General features: G+C 35.9%; 1 protein-coding gene across 1 annotated transcript in view; it reads right to left on the bottom strand.

Annotated features, from left to right (window-relative positions):
• Positions 1 to 19,808: 19,808 nt before the first annotated feature.
• LOC110442113 overlaps positions 19,809 to 19,879 on the bottom strand; it is a 1,400-nt gene continuing 1,329 nt past the window's right edge. Inside the window, exon 2 of the mRNA XM_021485562.1 lies at positions 19,809 to 19,856. Coding sequence (XP_021341237.1) covers positions 19,809 to 19,856 — 48 coding nt within the window. The remainder of the gene's footprint in view (positions 19,857 to 19,879) is intronic.

The raw sequence follows: 19,879 nt of genomic DNA, 5'->3' as shown, positions 1-19,879 counted from the left end.
CATAGTCATTGTAATCACCTAAGGAATATATTTCATTGAACGAAATGTACTTATTGATGATTAAGAGTTGGGATTACAGGTGTAATTCAAGTAAAAAGAATAGTAATTATTTTAAAAACTGATTGATATTTGTTTCACAACTAACGGAGATTGGTAAGTTTAGGTACAAAGTCAGAAATATCTTAGCATTTGTCCAGTTTTATTACACAATTTTTCTCTACTTTGAATACATGTAGGTCAAGGAGTAACCAATATTTTCTAAATGTTAAAGTAAGTTAATAGAAAATTTGTCACATATTCCGACATATATTTGTAATTCAAGTGACTAATTCTACAAAGATTCCTTTTGAAGAATAGCAGTGTTTCAAGCAATTAGTAAGACCATTAATACCTGAGGTACATATGTATAATCATGTTTAAAGTGGCCAGATTTAGAATATACACACAAGATTTCAGAGATATGATTTAATTCCAATAACAATACCCGTACTACCTTAGTAAGAACTAGGGATCCCTTATACAGGGTGGTCTGGGGTGGCAGTCACACACCGTCTTGGCCTGCCTCAAATCAAAACAAATATCTTATCGTCTATCTCTGGGGCTTTATAGTACAAAAATCTTGTATACATCAATTGGCACATTACCTGTGTGTGAACTTTTTATCTAGTTTAATCTTTAAATTAAAAGAACAAATTGTTTTTAATTCCACCATATCAAATTTACCACAGAGAAAAAATGAAAATATTCAAAATTATGAGATTTCTTGACGATCAAACTGTTAACAAGGCATTTCATAGTCCCCAAGCTACGGTGGCTGATTAGTCCCCAATCTACGGTGGCTGATTAGTCCCCAAGCTGCGGTGGCTGATTATTCCCCAATCTAGGGTGGCTGATTAGTCTCCAAGCTACAGTGGCTGATTAGTCCCCAATCTACGGTGGCTGATTAGTCTCCAAGCTACGGTGGCTGATTAGTCCCCAATCTACGGTGGCATATTTGTCCCCAAGCTACGGTGGCTGATTTGTCCCCAAGCTACGGTGGCTGATTAGTCTCCAATCTACGGTGGCTGATGAGTCCCCAAGCTATGGTGGCTGATTTGTCCCCAATCTACGGTGGCTGATTTGTCCCCAAGCTACGGTGGCTGATTTGAGCCATTTTGCTGTTTTGTCTTTTCGACCCAATAAGACAAGCAAGAACAAACCTAAATTCTGGCTGATTAACATCAAAGCAAAAAGAACTAGGGTTTGTTGATTCTATTTTTCAAAGTGATCTGGTCAAAAAGATGCAACAACGAAATGGCACATTACCAGGTAGTCAGCCACCATACTAATCTATAATAAAAGTACATTTAAGGCATCTATCCGTCTCATGGCAGCATTGTTATGTTGCAAACAACGAATGCTTCCTGGCATTGTGATTATGGACAAGTCGTCCATGATTCGTATCGATCACAGTGACTTATGCCCCAGACAACCAGGTTTTACTGAGAGAGGTCACAGTGACCTAGTTTGTGTATGCAACAATCCTCCATCCTAAGATGTATCTCACACCTAATTTGGTATCTCCTGGTGAAACAGTATCAGATCTATGCCCTAGATTATCTATTTAACAAAACTTGGTCCAGAGGTCAAAGTTTATGTCATAGTAAAAGATGTGGATTAATAAGGTTGGCTTACAAACGTCAGCTGTAGGGAATTTCCCTTTAGCTAAGCAGTAGAGCATCAGGCTGGAAAGCCAATGGTCGCGGGTTCGAGGCCCAGTGATGATCACTATTCCTACCGTCCCAGATGTACGTATCAACAATTACATTTGTTTACTAGAGGTAAGGACAGAATTTGGTCAGAAAGCGTTATAAATTTTTAGGAAAAACAATACACATTAACAACACCTGGAAATGTCCATTTCACAAATGAATCAAAATACAAATGTTGCTTTCAGTTAAAACAGACAATATTGTTCCTTGATGATATCAAAATAAGGAAAACATTCTTAAACATTTTTCTAAAACACAGGAAATGTTATCAAATTAATCATGTTATTTTTGGCACATAATTTCATCTGACTAAAGAGAGCATTTATCACCACCAAGACATCTAGGTTAATGCCTGTATTCCGATGTACCTGTCATCATCATCCGGTGTGACCGGAGTTTAAAAACCGGTGAATACATCACACGAAAATGCTTAAGGCCGAAAAATGACAGCACAATCTACATACTAACAGCACATATCCATTAACTGCACCAATAAAGCAAGCTTAAAATTATTATCATAACAACTCATTAAATCAAAGTTCTATTAGATTACTATTTTTCTTAAGTATATTTTAAGTATACACTGAAACATGCTTCCTTTGTTAGCTGATCTAGTTTGGATATAGTTTCAGATCAAGTTCTAGTCTACTGTGACTACAGACAGCCTCCAGGGTCATGACTATCAGTCATTTACCTAAAACAGACATTGTATCTAATACACGCATCTAAATTTGGAAAACACCACTGGCCATTGCAGCTGGTTATAGTAAAGAGTGGGATAAATTGGAGTGGCCTCAAACCCCGTTCCCATATCAACTTTGTACTTGATTTACCCCTACCTCAGATATCATCAATCAGCTGTAATCTGAGGTGTTATATATCAATCAATCACCCAAATCATTATATCTTTAAATACTATAACACCAATAAGTGACATTTCATGTACCAGCTTTATCCCTTAAATTTACCACATTAACTTTTTTAGAAGTTTATATCAGGGATTTTCTAAATACTCTAATTTTAAGGATATATGCTAGTTGTTGTGATGTACTCCTCTTTTTCAAAAGAGTTTAACTTTAGAAACATACATGATAGTTTTTAATGAATCATAGTTTTGACTTGGTTATATAATTGAAGATATATTTAAATGACATTGAAGTTTATTAAATTTTGAAGGGAGACAACTCTTATTACATAATAGGAAACATATGGCAACTTCCTTAAGTGTTGTAATGATTCAAGACTTATAACAAAACCAACAATTGAACCGAAGTTGAAAGAAGAAAAACTATGCCAATTAGTTTTAAAAGTTTTGAATGTGTCAGGGACAAAGAAAAAAAGGATTTTTAACAAAATCATAAACAGCAATTTTATTGTCCCTCATGTATGTGATATACAGTACAAATGTTAGTGTCCAATACCTACCTGTGTTACAAATATAGAAGACAGGTTTTAGTGTTTACATGTGTACATATGTCCTTCATGTGCTTATCTATCAGACAGTTGGTCAGGCAAGGAGTTTACTGACCCTGGCAGATGGCCATTGGCCACACTGACAGGCCATCTAAAGTATCTAGGATGGCTATGTGTCATATAATGTACCTGTTCTAAGATTACACAGCTGAAAGTAGCATATCACTGACAGAAAATTGTATATAACTGACCATCTTCTAGATTTACTGGACAGTGGTCAGTTTGTCAAGTCACTTCAAACAGATGACCATGAGCTTTAGCCAGGACTCCTGGTCAAATAGGAATATAAAGTATATATATAATACCAACAAATTTACTCTTAAAGTCTTTGTTCTAGGGGACTAAAAAATGCCATGTCCTGATATATCACAAAACCTGAAGCATAACACATTTTATCTTCAATCCAAGAAGATATGGAGAAAGGTTACTTACACCTTTCTCGTCCCTTAGTGTACCATATTAACAACTTCCTGGTCCTATATTCAATACTAACCTTTTCTTTTTATCAAATATTGCACATATAATTCTGTTTATTCTCTAAGAATATAGCAAATGTCAGCAATACACTGTTAGTAAACAACAATAGTTTTTTTTCCATTGTTAAAAATATCACCCCTCAACTTGTAGATAACAGGAAATTATCTGATACTAAAGTTACTTCAAAAGTGGGTCAATGGCCCATCACCCTGGCATGTTCACAGGTCAAATGTCAATACACTAGGTATCATGGTTAATGACAAGGAGTTGTTTGAATATTTAAACATGTGACCCCTGTGACTAAGAAACTGGGTCAAGGTAATCAATTTAAATACATGGATTACCCTTTATCTCAGCAAAACAAAAGGAAAAATTAATCACTTCAGGCTTTTTAGTTCTTGAGAAGAAGTCATCGTGAATTTTCAGTCCTTCTGAACTGTCATATAGAATATGTATGTCAGGGTCATCCATTAGAACTAATTTGATTACAATTCACCCAAGCATTGACCCTATGGTTCCCTAGAAGTTATATAAAATAAAAAGTTGCCCAAACAGGTACTGCATTTACAAGTGCACCAAAGCATGGGATCATTACAAGGCATCTCATCTTCAAACCTTCTATATGAATCTTCTTCTGTTTCTTTTGAAAAAAAAATCCTCCCAAACAACATGTTAAATTCCTTTAATATCAAGAAAAACATTGCTGTTGATTAATTATTTATTTCATCTTTACTGCTTTTCATAAAAGTCCTTCTTTGTATGATTTTCTTTTCAGAAATGATTTATCAAAGGGATAATACTGTTAGAACAGTGGTAGGGGGAGGGGGAGGGTCCTTAAGTTACCCGGTGTTTTCATCTGTTTATATTCTGTCCACGGATCAGGTGACAACCAGGATACAACCAGCATGTGACAACATCATACATTGTAAATAAATTATCACACAAGTGAAACTTAGATCTAAGTATGTATCTAAATAAGGAAATATTTTAACAGCTACAAGGAAATAGAAACTCCAGTAAAAATCTGAGTTACATGCGTAATCAAGTACCTAAGTAGGGCACGCTGGTAAATATCAGAGGTCACCTGACAGAGCTAGACTTGTCTTCTTATCATTTGTAAATATTACTACGTATTGGTGTTCCCAAAATTTGCATACTGACTAATGTATTTCTATGCATTTGTTATGCATGTTTATTTATTCATAAATCTACATTATTCAAGATGATTTATTTCTAAGCACTTTAAATTCAATTTAAACATTTGTCGATCCTCTTTTTAAAAATGATACAATAAATTAAAATAAATTTAGGCTGTACACTGATATAAATATTATTCAAATCAGTATTAATACTCACTAAACAGTGGAAAAACCAAAGCTCACGTGTACGGACTTGGTAACGGTCAAGTGTCAAAATTCAAAAAAGTGTTTATAAATGACTTTAAGTGCAATAATAACACTGACGTTCTAAATAACCAGATTTAACCATAAGTATAGCAAGGATAAAACAAAATTAAACAGGACATTGTCCACAACACAAACTGCCTCAGTATTACTGTAGGACTATGTATGCCACTGTCCACAACACAAACTACCTCAGTATTTCTGTAGGACTATGTACGACACTGTCCACAACACAAACTACTTTAGTATTACTGTAGGACTATGTATGCCACTGTCCACAACACAAACTACCTCGGTATTACTGTAGGACTATATATGACACTGTCCACAACACAAACTTCCTCAGTATTACTGTAGGACTATGTATGACACTGTCCACAACACAAACTACCTCAGTATTACTGTAGGACTATGTATGACATTGTCCACAACACAAACTTCCTCAGTATTACTGTAGGACTATGTTAACATTGTTCACAACACAAACTACCTCAGTATTACTGTAGGACTATGTATGACACTGTCCACAACACAAACTACCTCAGTATTACTGTAGGAATATGTATGACATTGTCCACAACACAAATGACCTCAGTATTACTGTAGGACTATGTATGACATTATCCACAACACAAACTACCTCAGTATTAATGTAGGACTATGTATGACACTGTCCACAACACAAACTACCTCAGTATTACTGTAGGACTATGTATGACATTGTCCACATCACAAACTACCTCAGTATCACTGTAGGACTATGTATGACACTGTCCACAATACAAACTACCTCAGTATTACTGTAGGACTATGTATGACTCTGTCCACAACACAAACTTCCTCAGTATTACTGTAGGACTATGTATGACATTGTCCACAACACAAACTACCTCAGTATTACTGAAGGACTATGTATGACACTGTCCACAACACAAACCACCTCGGTATTACTGTAGGACTATATATGACACTGTCCACAACACCAACTATCTCAGTATTACTGTAGGACTATATATGACCCTCCTACAACACAAACTACCTCGGTATTACTGTAGGACTATGTATGACACTGTCCACAACACAAACTACCTCAGTATTACTGTAGGACTATGTATGACATTGTCCACAACACAAACTACCTCAGTATTACTGTAGGACTATGTATGACATTGTCCACAACACAAACTACCTCAGTATTACTGTAGGACTATGTATGACATTGTCCACAACACAAACTACCTCAGTATTACTGTAGGACTATGTATGACATTGTCCACAACACAAACTACCTCAGTATTACTGTAGGACTATGTATGACATTGTCCACAACACAAACTACCTCAGTATTACTGTAGGACTATGTATGACATTGTCCACAACACAAACTACCTCAGTATTACTGTAGGACTATGTATGACATTGTCCACAACACAAACTACCTCAGTATTACTGTAGGACTATGTATGACATTGTCCACAACACAAACTACCTCAGTATTACTGTAGGACTATGTATGACATTGTCCACAACACAAACTACCTCAGTATTACTGTAGGACTATGTATGACATTGTCCACAACACAAACTACCTCAGTATTACTGTAGGACTATGTATGACATTGTCCACAACACAAACTACCTCAGTATTACTGTAGGACTATGTATGACATTGTCCACAACACAAACTACCTCAGTATTACTGTAGGACTATGTATGACATTGTCCACAACACAAACTACCTCAGTATTACTGTAGGACTATGTATGACATTGTCCACAACACAAACTACCTCAGTATTACTGTAGGACTATGTATGACATTGTCCACAACACAAACTACCTCAGTATTACTGTAGGACTATGTATGACATTGTCCACAACACAAACTACCTCAGTATTACTGTAGGACTATGTATGACATTGTCCACAACACAAACTACCTCAGTATTACTGTAGGACTATGTATGACATTGTCCACAACACAAACTACCTCAGTATTACTGTAGGACTATGTATGACATTGTCCACAACACAAACTACCTCAGTATTACTGTAGGACTATGTATGACATTGTCCACAACACAAACTACCTCAGTATTACTGTAGGACTATGTATGACATTGTCCACAACACAAACTACCTCAGTATTACTGTAGGACTATGTATGACATTGTCCACAACACAAACTACCTCAGTATTACTGTAGGACTATGTATGACATTGTCCACAACACAAACTACCTCAGTATTACTGTAGGACTATGTATGACATTGTCCACAACACAAACTACCTCAGTATTACTGTAGGACTATGTATGACATTGTCCACAACACAAACTACCTCAGTATTACTGTAGGACTATGTATGACATTGTCCACAACACAAACTACCTCAGTATTACTGTAGGACTATGTATGACATTGTCCACAACACAAACTACCTCAGTATTACTGTAGGACTATGTATGACATTGTCCACAACACAAACTACCTCAGTATTACTGTAGGACTATGTATGACATTGTCCACAACACAAACTACCTCAGTATTACTGTAGGACTATGTATGACATTGTCCACAACACAAACTACCTCAGTATTACTGTAGGACTATGTATGACATTGTCCACAACACAAACTACCTCAGTATTACTGTAGGACTATGTATGACATTGTCCACAACACAAACTACCTCAGTATTACTGTAGGACTATGTATGACATTGTCCACAACACAAACTACCTCAGTATTACTGTAGGACTATGTATGACATTGTCCACAACACAAACTACCTCAGTATTACTGTAGGACTATGTATGACATTGTCCACAACACAAACTACCTCAGTATTACTGTAGGACTATGTATGACATTGTCCACAACACAAACTACCTCAGTATTACTGTAGGACTATGTATGACATTGTCCACAACACAAACTACCTCAGTATTACTGTAGGACTATGTATGACATTGTCCACAACACAAACTACCTCAGTATTACTGTAGGACTATGTATGACATTGTCCACAACACAAACTACCTCAGTATTACTGTAGGACTATGTATGACATTGTCCACAACACAAACTACCTCAGTATTACTGTAGGACTATGTATGACATTGTCCACAACACAAACTACCTCAGTATTACTGTAGGACTATGTATGACACTGTCCACAACACAAACTACCTCAGTATTACTGTAGGACTATGTATGACATTGTCCGCAACACAAATGACCTCAGTATTACTGTAGGACTATGTATGACATTGTCCACAACACAAATGACCTCAGCATGACCGTAGGTCTATGTAGTCAGGATCTATGTATTTATCATTCTTACACAAAATCACCTCACCATGACCTATGACCAAAGGCCTGTATAAGTGATAACATTGCTTCGAGCATTTCATTCATCAGCATATACATATACATCATAAATGAAGACAGATGACTCCACCTTCGAGTAAAGAACAATGAAGGGTGACGTTCACCTCTCCTTCCTATCCATCACTGACTGGTGGTCCTGGTGCATCTGATACAAAACCATCGAATACCCAAATCTCATTCCTGGTGCATTCTTCCCAAATAAATAAATAAATACAATCACCTTAAACCCATACTTAGAACACAACTCCTTTTTCTACCTGTCAACAGTAGGTATAGACCTTGATCTTAAACCCCTCCATCCCAAAGTCATGATCTGTTGCAGCCTGTCTGCTACATTAATGAAATGTGAGATTTAACCTTGACCTCAGTAACACAAAAGATTCTACATGGAAATCTGTCTTACAAGGTTACATACAACAAAGATGTTCATTGTCAGTATATATATATTAAAATTATACCCTCTGATACGCACACAATGGAAAAACGAAAAATATAAAAATGTCTTTCTCATATCAAAAATTATTTCTATCATCAAGATCGTTTACCATAATAAATATATGTTAATGAAATTCCAATTATACACTATGCTCATGTCTGTATGACAATTAATCAATGTCGCATAATGTATTGTAAATGTGATGCAATTAAATTCTACATGAAATTACTACACACCACACAGTAACGATATCACAGCCAATTTGGTGACAAATGTATGGAATCTGACTCATATAGTTTGTATGGTTTTTTCTGTAGTGTGATGATAACCCAATCAAGTACATCGATTCTAATGAACATGAATCTTACACTGTGACTTATATAGGATCCCTCTACACCATCAACTCACCAAGGCGATGGCACCTACAGCTCAGTCAAGTTTTATAATACCAATCAAATCAAATATATACTTTCATGAACTCAAATTTATAGAATATTTCAAAAGCTTTTGATAATCTAGTGAAATTCCATTTTAACCCAAAAAAAGATACACATCTGTTCCACACTGATTTTTTGATTTTGTGATATTGGTTTTCAGTTTGGGAGGGGGATATTAAATCTGCAGTGTCATCTTACTGTAAAATTCTCAAAAATAATCCTATCATGAACATCCTATACAGGTTAAATAACATATGTTTCAGTAGGCTTAACATTAACCAAAGAGACTTTTTAATGTTTCCTTGCGTAAGAGTATTAAAACATTTAACTCAAATATCCAGATTTAAATTGGGTTCCAATGCTGTTTCATATCTTTATTCCTTAATAGTCTTAGCTTCTATCACTATTGGATATTTCCTTTTCTTTATCTCCACAGCTGGAACCTGAAGACTCCAATCAAGCTGCCCTGTATCTCTAAGCAGTCTAAGGCATGATTCATCTCCAGCTGCTGAAGCCACTATCATGCGCCCACTGCTTCCATATCTTGTGCAAGCAAATTGGTTTTTATTCCATCGATGATCTAATAACGTTACCAAGTCTCCACAACTGCATGTAATGCACGCAACTTCCAAGCTTTTTACGTCTGAATGATAGACACACTGTAATGCTCTTTCAAAAATAATTTCTTTTAAAATATTCAAGAGAACTTGAGATGCAATGCTTGGCTTTAAATCCAAATTTACCATTTATTGGAAAAAATATATATTACCTCATCATTTAAATACTGAATTCAAGGAACAATTTCTGATAACAACTGCCTTTAAATGATGTCAAAATACCAGAACACACTTGAGAGGCCAATGAAGGTATTTGGCATTAAGGTTCATCAATAAGAAACAAGATTTATACTTTTTAAGGTTATACGCCTACCTTATTTATATACCAGTTGTTTGTGTTAGAAGCAAAGCTACAACATCAGGTTCATTTTGGTTAAGTGGTCATCCTGTGTTAATTGTGTATTGTAAAAGTAACTAACTTTAACATTTTATATTTGGTTTGTTTTTCTGAACAAAAACATGGCTCCTCTTAATAGTCAATATATTTATCTGCTTGCACTTATTTCACCTTTGACTTTCAGGAATAGGTCACAGTGACCTAAATATACAGTGCACTGCCTACCTTCTGTGAGTGATGCAGGCATACTTAGGTTTCAAGCCTGAAGACATCAAATGTATGAAATTAACAACCCCAACATTTGAATTTGACCTTGAGATGAAGGTCACATTGACCTAATTACAGTGCACTGAGCACCTATTAGTGGTTATGCAGGAATGTCAACAAAGTAATATATAACTCACAGCTGAAAAGTAAGGGCCTCGGGAAGATGTTTTAGAAGCATCAATACAAATACGCCAAATGTTTGATTTTGAGGCAAAATACAATAGAGTAGATGTCATAATCATAATCTGGACACCAGTATAGACCAGACCTTTAACCCTGTATAATCTAGACACCTGTATAGACCAGACCTTTAACCCTGTATAATCTAGACACCTGTACAGACCAGACCTGTAACCCTGTATAATCTAGACACCTATATAGACCAGACCTTTAACTAGGACCAACTCACGACACATATTTCTATGTAACCCTGGATAATCTAGACTCCTGTATAGCCCAGACGTGTAACCCTGTATAATCTAGACACCTATATAGACCAGACCTTTAACTAGGACCAACTCACGACACATATTTCTATGTAACCCTGGATAATCTAGACACCTGTATAGACCAGACCTTTAACCCTGTATAATCTAGACACCTATATAGACCAGACCTTTAACCCTGTATAATCTAGACACCTGTACAGACCAGACCTGTAACCCTGTATAATCTAGACACCAGTATAGACCAGACCTTTAACTAGGTCCAACTCATGACACATATTTCTATGTACCCCTGTATAATCTAGACACCTGTATAGACCAGACATTTAACTAGGTCCAACTTACGGCACATATTTCTATGTTACCCTGTATAATCTAGACACCTGTATAGGCCAGACCTGTAACCCTGTATAGTCTAGACACCTGTATAGACCAGACCTTTAACTAAGTCCAACTCACGACACATATTTCTATGTAACCCTGGATAATCTAGACACCTATATAGACCAGACCTGTAACCCTGTATAATCTAGACACCTGTATAGACCAGTCCTTTAACTAGGTCCAACTCACGACACATATTTCTATGTAACCCTGGATAATCTAGACACCTGTATAGACCAGACCTTTAACTAAGTCCAACTCACGACACATATTTCTATGTAACCCTGGATAATCTAGACTCCTGTATAGCCCAGACGTGTAACCCTGTATAATCTAGACACCTATATAGACCAGACCTTTAACCCTGTATAATCTAGACACCTATATAGACCAGACCTTTAACCCTGTATAATCTAGACACCTATATAGACCAGACCTTTAACTAGGACCAACTCACGACACATATTTCTATGTAACCCTGGATAATCTAGACACCTGTATAGACCAGACCTTTAACTAGGTCCAACTTACGGCACATATTTCTATGTTACCCTGTATAATCTAGACACCTGTATAGACCAGACCTGTAACCCTGTATAGTCTAGACCCCTGTATAGACCAGACCTTTAACTAGGTCCAACTCACGGCACATATTTCTTTGTAACCCTATATAATCTAGACACCTGTATAGACCAGACCTTTAACTAGGTCCAACTCACGGCACATATTTCTATTTAACCATGTATAATCTAGACACCTGTATAGACCAGACCCGTAACCCTGTATAATCTAGACACCTGTATAGATCAGACCTGTAACCCTGTATAATCTAGACACCTGTATAGACCAGACCTTTAATTAGGTCCAACTTACTGCACATATTTCTATGTTACCCTGTATAATCTAGACACCTGTATAGACCAGACCTGTAACCCTGTATAATCTAGATACCTGTATAGACCAGACCTGTATAATCTAGACACCTGTATAGACCAGACCTGTAACCCTGTATAATATAGACACCTGTATATACCAGACCTGTAACCCTGTATAATCTAGACACCTGTATAGACCAGACCTGTAACCCTGTATAATCTAGACACCTGGATAGACCAGACCTGTATAATCTAGACTCCTGTATAGACCAGACCTGTAACCCTGTATAATCTAGACACCTGTATAGACCAGACCTGTAACCCTGTACAATCTAGACACCTGTATAGACCAGTCCTGTAACCCTGTATAAACTAGACACCTGTATAGACCACACCTGTAACCCTGTATAATCTAGACACCTGTATAGACCAGACCTGGTATATACATTAAAGCTGTGAAATACAGAAAACCCTGTCTTTGCAGACAAAATAGTCATCTTGGTTGTGTTCACACAAGTTTCAATGTCCAAAACAAAAATGTACCTCAGGTAACAAAACCAGATATCTCAAATCCCCTTTGTATAACCTAAATCAGAAAACGCTAGGTTTGCCACGCCCACAAAGCCTCATACACCAATTCAGAGCAACCTTTCAGCAGATAACAAATGTTTTTAGTTAAATGTCTTTGAATTGGTTTGCTTTTGAAAGACCACTTTAGCATTTACCATGTATGGAAATGGTTAATGCCTTTAAATGTATAGCTTGTTAAGCAAGTGTAGATATTTCATGTTAACACAGTATTAACAGTCTCTGGATACGTCCCAATAGATACACTGCCCGGAGTTATGGACCACCTTAAACGAGAATTGATCGACATCACACTATTGACATCCTAACTGGCCCTAGGTGAAGGTTTCTGTAAGACTTAAGGGTCAGGACACGGCCAAGGATTGTTGACATGTTTTTATAGGCCATCCTATGCTTCTCTTTGGTCATATATAATCAAAAACATAAACAACGCTTATATTGATCGCAAATCAACCCCTCATCCAAGGTCATAGCTATTGATGTTCTTTCAGAGCTTCTGAGTAATTTCCTAAATTGAACAGCTAAACAAATGATGTGTTCTATTCCGTTAGATTAAGCTTTTTACCTCACAGCTTCAGTAACTGCAGAAATCACTAATTTAACCAGAACATGCTCCATTAAAGCTGAAAGCACTATATTGGTGAGACAGAAGAATTCCCAACATTAGAGAAGCAGCAACCATGCATATATATGCGTCAACCAAAATAATCGATATGGCCACCTGAGAGACTTTCAGATCGAGGTTTACACTAATTGAAATGCGACAATAAACATGCCACCTACACAACAACCACTCTCACTGTTACAAAACATTCCAGATTTCAACCTTAGATAACAGGCTTCCAATTATTACACAACAGAAATCGGTTATTCAATGCCCTCAAATATTTGCCTCCTGGCCATGGTCAGTTTGATGGTGACCCAGTGGTCAAGCTCATTTCGAATGTCTGGAGTAGTCTACCTAAACAGTCTGAAGGTTGAATGTTGAATGTTGAATGTTTGGAAAACATTGCCCATATTCATTGATGATAATGATGAAAATTAAAATGAATATGTCCTATCATTGTCGTTTAAAAATAAAGGATCTCTGAATGCTCCAAGTAAAATTGAAAAGTGCACTCAATAGTAAATGTGCCAAAGGGGAAAAGGGTCTCCTTTATTTCTTTAATTGTTTTTGTGTCAATCAAAATTTTAAATATGCAGTGATGAAAGCCCACCTATATCTGGTAAAGGAAACAGACTATCCTTTGAAAAGTTAAAACAGAATATATTATAACATTTAACAAATTCTGAAGATTAATTTTACCTTTAATAACCATTCAACATAGAAAAGAATCGCCTATTCAAAATATTTTTGAAAATTGTTTTTGAACTGGGACATGATTTTAGACCGATTCCTTTGGGGGAAGCAGTGATATTTGGTACTAATTTGATTTATAACACTGCTTTAATTTTTCTAAGACATTGTCTATATTCCTTCAAATAAAAAACAAATAAATGTGTTAACCAACTTACTTAAGGTTTTTGACCTTTAATCCTTGTATACAAATAGCACTACAAATATATGTGTGTCTCTGACCCACAGGTTCGTTAACATTATTTATAAGTCTGTTTGAATTACAACTTGTTTATTTGATATGGTTTACTGAACTTGGGCATATAAATCCAAGCTGTTCCCATGGCCAGCATTGTTTACTCCGTTCTCAGATACAATACATCCTAACTAGAAAATCCTTTTCTCTTTCTCAAAGGTCTCGGTTTAATACATATTCATGTGTTGGATTTTTATAAAGATATGTACCTAAAACTTCTTTCATTGACATAATAAAATCCTGAAAACAATATCATTTTATTCAGAGATATCCTTGCTTTTTAAAGCTTAGAACAAACACAAAATAAGTGTGTTAATCCTGGAACATGTTTTAAAAATTTGGGAAAGGTGGGTTTTATTTTAAGAAATAATTTTTCATATTGTTTATAATTGAGAGTAATCTTTACACCAACTGTGAAAATTACCTTAAAAAGAGTATAGGTTAGGTATACAAGTAAGGGAAGGTAGTGGTACCAGAAACACACAATGTTATCTTGTTTGGCCTTATTGTGATTTTATGAACAATGACCAAAAGGTCAATGTCGTATATGCATGACTGCATGATCTCACAAGTGATTTGTTTACTGGAAGAAACATATTGACAAAAACATAACAATGATTAATCTGTTACCTGACATTAAGTCATATATAATATGGTAATTAATCAGGATTAAAATATATAGCTGTGTCCACACCTGTTTCTCTTCATAAAACAATGATTTTCACAAAATCCACTGAGGTTGGGTCCCAAACCACTGATGTTACCTTCGATTCTTTTAAGAGTTAGAATAAGAAAATCCTTTGTATTTTGAAATAAGGAAGAGTGGAAAAATGGGATGAGTTTTAATGATTTATTTAAACAGGGTTGAATTAACTTAACAGTAAATCACCAATTCCATAAATGAAACAAGCCAGATTTGAAATTATAATATGTTAAAACTGTATATGCATATATTTTAAAAAGGAGCCAATCTGAAACTGAAAAAGGTCAAAATTAAAAATATCTTCTTTGAATAAAATTTGAATTTTCGATGTGAAGCCAGTGGTGTAGGCGATAAACTGGACTGATTTCATTGTAAACCTTCTGAGTGTTAACAGTGTTGCTCTCGTCTACATTTGATATATTGTACAATCATGTCAAATTTGCTTCCTTTAAATTAAGCAGTTATAATTTTGATGACTTAACATAAATTGACAATGACAAGACAAAACTTGGGTCATACATAATCATAGAAATATGAATATTCACGAGACATTAAAACCCCCCAATAATTTATCAATTTTATAGAATTGTCACCATGCTACAAAATCTAACGTCATATGACGACAGTGTCCACACCTGATGGGGATACTCAAGGCCACTCTCTTCTTCTTGAGTGATATGAAAAAGATGTTATAAAGGGACTTGAGCAAGTCTATATATGATTTATGGGGTGTTTATTTTATGAAAACTAACATCGAATCAAATGTTAAATTCAATGTCTGTATTGAACTGCATTTAAGTTAAGAAATCCTCTGTACAGGAAACCCTGAACAAAAAGCTTTAGTTCTGGTCTACTGAATCATGTGTTGATAAAATCCTAAACCATATTGTTGTTAAAAAGTGTTTTTTTAACATAAAACTGAATTGTATGTGGGCTGAAGGAGTTACCACTTGTAACAGCTGTGTGTAAAAATAGATATTCTTTGGTGTGACGCAAGTGTTTACCAAACAAATACTTAGGCCATTGTACCTTATATCTATGGCCACCTACGTGTGACCTCCTTATCAATCTACGTCATGACCCGATATTGCTACAGATCCATTATACCAGCAGTCTGAACAACCACACTCAAAGCTTTTACACAAATTACTACAAAGTGTAAACCCACCTTGAATAACAAGCAAGCACTATTGATCAGAAATATATACACATGCCAAAAATAATAGTGGGCCATAGAACGTTCAAATTAAATTTTCAATAATGAGCAAGGCTTTGTAACGTCACTCTGTTATCGCTGTACTTTATAATATCTCTTCAAAGGGCATAATTATCTCGTCATCAATATGTATACAGTTATATACTGTTTGTATGATAATAGCTCAACGTTGAACAAGTAAATTGTGCTAAAATTGCTCAGGGTAGCTCAGAGAGGGAAAATTATACATAAATAGTTATAACAACATTAAAGTTCCTCAAGCCTTGTTAGCTTTAAATAAAGATATTTCAAATGTTTAATCTTTGAGTTGTTATTGAACTCAATAGCAAACTGTGCCATCCTGATAACCAAGTCTCGCTATCACCCTCAAACAATGGATTATTACAGACATAATGCATAAAAGCCTAAATAGGTATATTATTTTAGACGGTCTTGCACCGATTATATTGCCATTGGCAGAATTTTGGTATTTAAGATATTACACTAAAATTAAGGATTTATTTTTATTTTTGACAATCAAGAATCTAGCAACCTGAAAAAAAGATCAGAACTTAAAATACCGTACCTCAATCTATATCTATGTTTGGCTTTTTCATCGGGCTCGTCGCTACAACTATTGGCACTTTTAAGCTTTATCGAAAGAGGTTCTCGGGGCGACCACATGTACTAACCATATTGCTTTTTGAGAAAGATTGTGAGCGTCGGTCGGTAACGGGTCGGCACATCTAGAATTTGGAGACTTGCTAAAATGGAGTCACTTTACATTTTCTATTAACACATACCTTGGAATTATATCTCGATAGATCTACCGTTTGTCTTGTTTTTCTTTCTTCTAAAACCTATTGCGTCAACATGCAGAAAAGTTACCTCTCCTGCTTGAAGAGCTCGAATGCTCTCCCGCGTTATTTATGATGCTGGGAATGTTGCTTTAGTTGTAGTTTGTGTTTAGTTAGAAATCAGTAAACTTAAATTCATTCATAGAAATGAAAATAAAGAATATGGGTGTAAAGGAAATAGTGGCCATATCTATAATATTTTGTTACTGAAGATGGGAAAGATTGTCACACAAATCTACTTTTTTATTGTATCATTATTTTTGTGAACAAATTTTCAACATGAAAATGTATAGCCACAGCAGACACTTCAGCTTCCGGGAAAATATCATGTGACTGTCGAATAAAGTAGACTTCATGTGCCTTATAAAGATATAGGAGCTGTTTAAACAAAGACATGGAGTATTTTTTTATTTTATACAATAAGTATCCTGTATCTCTGTCGGTAATAAAGAAAAGTAAACACGATTTAAAGCCTGCAGAACTGTAAGCTATCCCAGTTCACAATAAGTACATTGTACTCCAACCAGGATTCTGTACGCCAGGCATATATTTATTCCCCCTAGTGTAGAGTTTCAAACATTAGTAATTGCTTCCTACACAATTTTACACCTAGTTCACCTCAGACAAAGCTGGTGTGTATTGTGTAGCCCGACCAGACCCGGTACAACACTCAAACTGCCAGTTATAATTGCGCTTGGAGAACCATTGCACCTTACCCCCTAGTGTTTGTAAGTTATCAGTACCTGGATTTTTGCCAATATAGCCCTAACTCCAATACACCTGGAAGTATGGCTGTTCGTGTACGTGATTCAGTTCAAACGTGATTTAGTTATGCCTACATATCCTGACCACAAGAACCCGAGGCATTCATATATAAAGGTTCATTCATACCATCAGCACCTAGTGCTGATTTTTTTTTTGGGGGGGGGGGTCTACAACTGAAAGTAGAAATTCCAGTTATGAATGAGATCCTACATTGACATGATATTAAGATAATTTTAAGAGAAGTCCCCAAGAATTCATATAACTCTTTCCAACGGATATAGGGACAAATGACCCACGATATAATTTACCATCATATTTCTGTTATGGTTGCAGGTATTGTGAGATACGATCACTAAAAACACATATAAACATCTATTTTTTTTTAGAAAAACACATAATATCCTTTCATTTGATTAAAAAATGTTTTCTGAAATAAAGAGTGAGGGAGAGAATATTACTAGGACAATGAAACATGTAAACAACTTTGTTTTAACACTGTGCACACAAATTTCAGAAATAATCAACCCAGCCTATATGTACAAGTGTTGAAGACTTATATAACACCTTGACACTGGTACATGTGTAAATTGGGAGTATTTGCATAAAAAAAATATTTTTTATGAAGTATTAATTCCCACACTTGTGATATACGCTTTCTGAATTTCTTACGAATATTTAAATGTCTGTCATTCTTTGTAAATTAAAATAAGACACTGTAAAGTCTGATGAGAAAAATCACAAAATGTAACAATAGTCGACATTGATTTGTTCTCACTCGTCAATTCTGACAGAAGTAATACACATAGTTAGCGATCACTGCACATGCTCCGACAGTACTTTACAACTATTGTTCCACTCTACCTAGCTGTCCTTACAGGTACCGGCATGCAGGTGTGCAAAACAAGAGAAAGGAAATGGCAGAGACTGATAAGTTTTATCTTTCACATATCAAGAAACATTTACAAAATTCAAAAGCCATGCTATTCCATTGTGCGAAACATTAAGATGCAAACAAATTTGACCTTGTTCTGATTTTGAAGAAACCCTAATAACGAGATACACACTATTTCAATGAAACAGGATTAAATTGGGTCCTAGAATCTTCGATTCCCTCACATCCTACATAATAACACATTTCTTGTTGTTTAGAAATCAATACATACACAGAATTACTTACCTGTAAGGGAACACGTCAAAACACAGGACTTACCTCATGTAAAGGTATTATAACCGTGGTCAGCTTGGATAGAGAAAAAATACCTAACAGTGGCCTTAGTTATATAGAAAATGATAATCTCCATGTATGACATTGGCTTGACAGATGATCTCTCAAGTTTTTAAGTTTTCTTTTTACACTCACGCCACACGTATACCTGCGTAGCAAGAGGTCAAATATTACATAGTATACATTGATGGACACTCTAGTTAGGTCCCCCTCGGTGTGTGGCCATGACTACGATGTTTCGAAGGGTTTTCATTTTAAATGTACTTCTCCCCCACCCCATCAAAACGCTCTATTTATTTATTCCCCACCCCGCCCCACCTATATTTTTCTACCTCAGGAGAAAACATTTTTGATGACTGCTAGGGATGACAGATCTGTATGGATGACCAAGCTAGGGCTGGCATGTTCTCTAGGGATGACCAAGCTAGGGATGACAGAGCTGTATGGATGACCAAGCTAGGGCTGGCATATTCTCTAGGGATGACCAAGCTAGGGCTGGAATGTTCTCTAGGGATGACCAAGCTAGGGCTGGCATGTTCTCTAGGGATGACCAAGCTATAGTGCTGACAAGTTCTCTAGGGATGACCAAGCTATAGGGCTGACAAGTTCTCTAGGGATGACCAAGCTAGGGCTGGCATGTTCTCTAGGGATGACCAAGCTA

The sequence above is a fragment of the Mizuhopecten yessoensis genome, unplaced genomic scaffold, assembly GCF_002113885.1.
Source record: "Mizuhopecten yessoensis strain PY_sf001 unplaced genomic scaffold, ASM211388v2 scaffold716211, whole genome shotgun sequence".
NCBI classification, from domain to species: Eukaryota; Metazoa; Mollusca; class Bivalvia; order Pectinida; family Pectinidae; genus Mizuhopecten; species Mizuhopecten yessoensis.
Note: the sequence above shows the minus strand (reverse complement) of the source record. Positions and strands in the feature narration are given on the sequence as shown.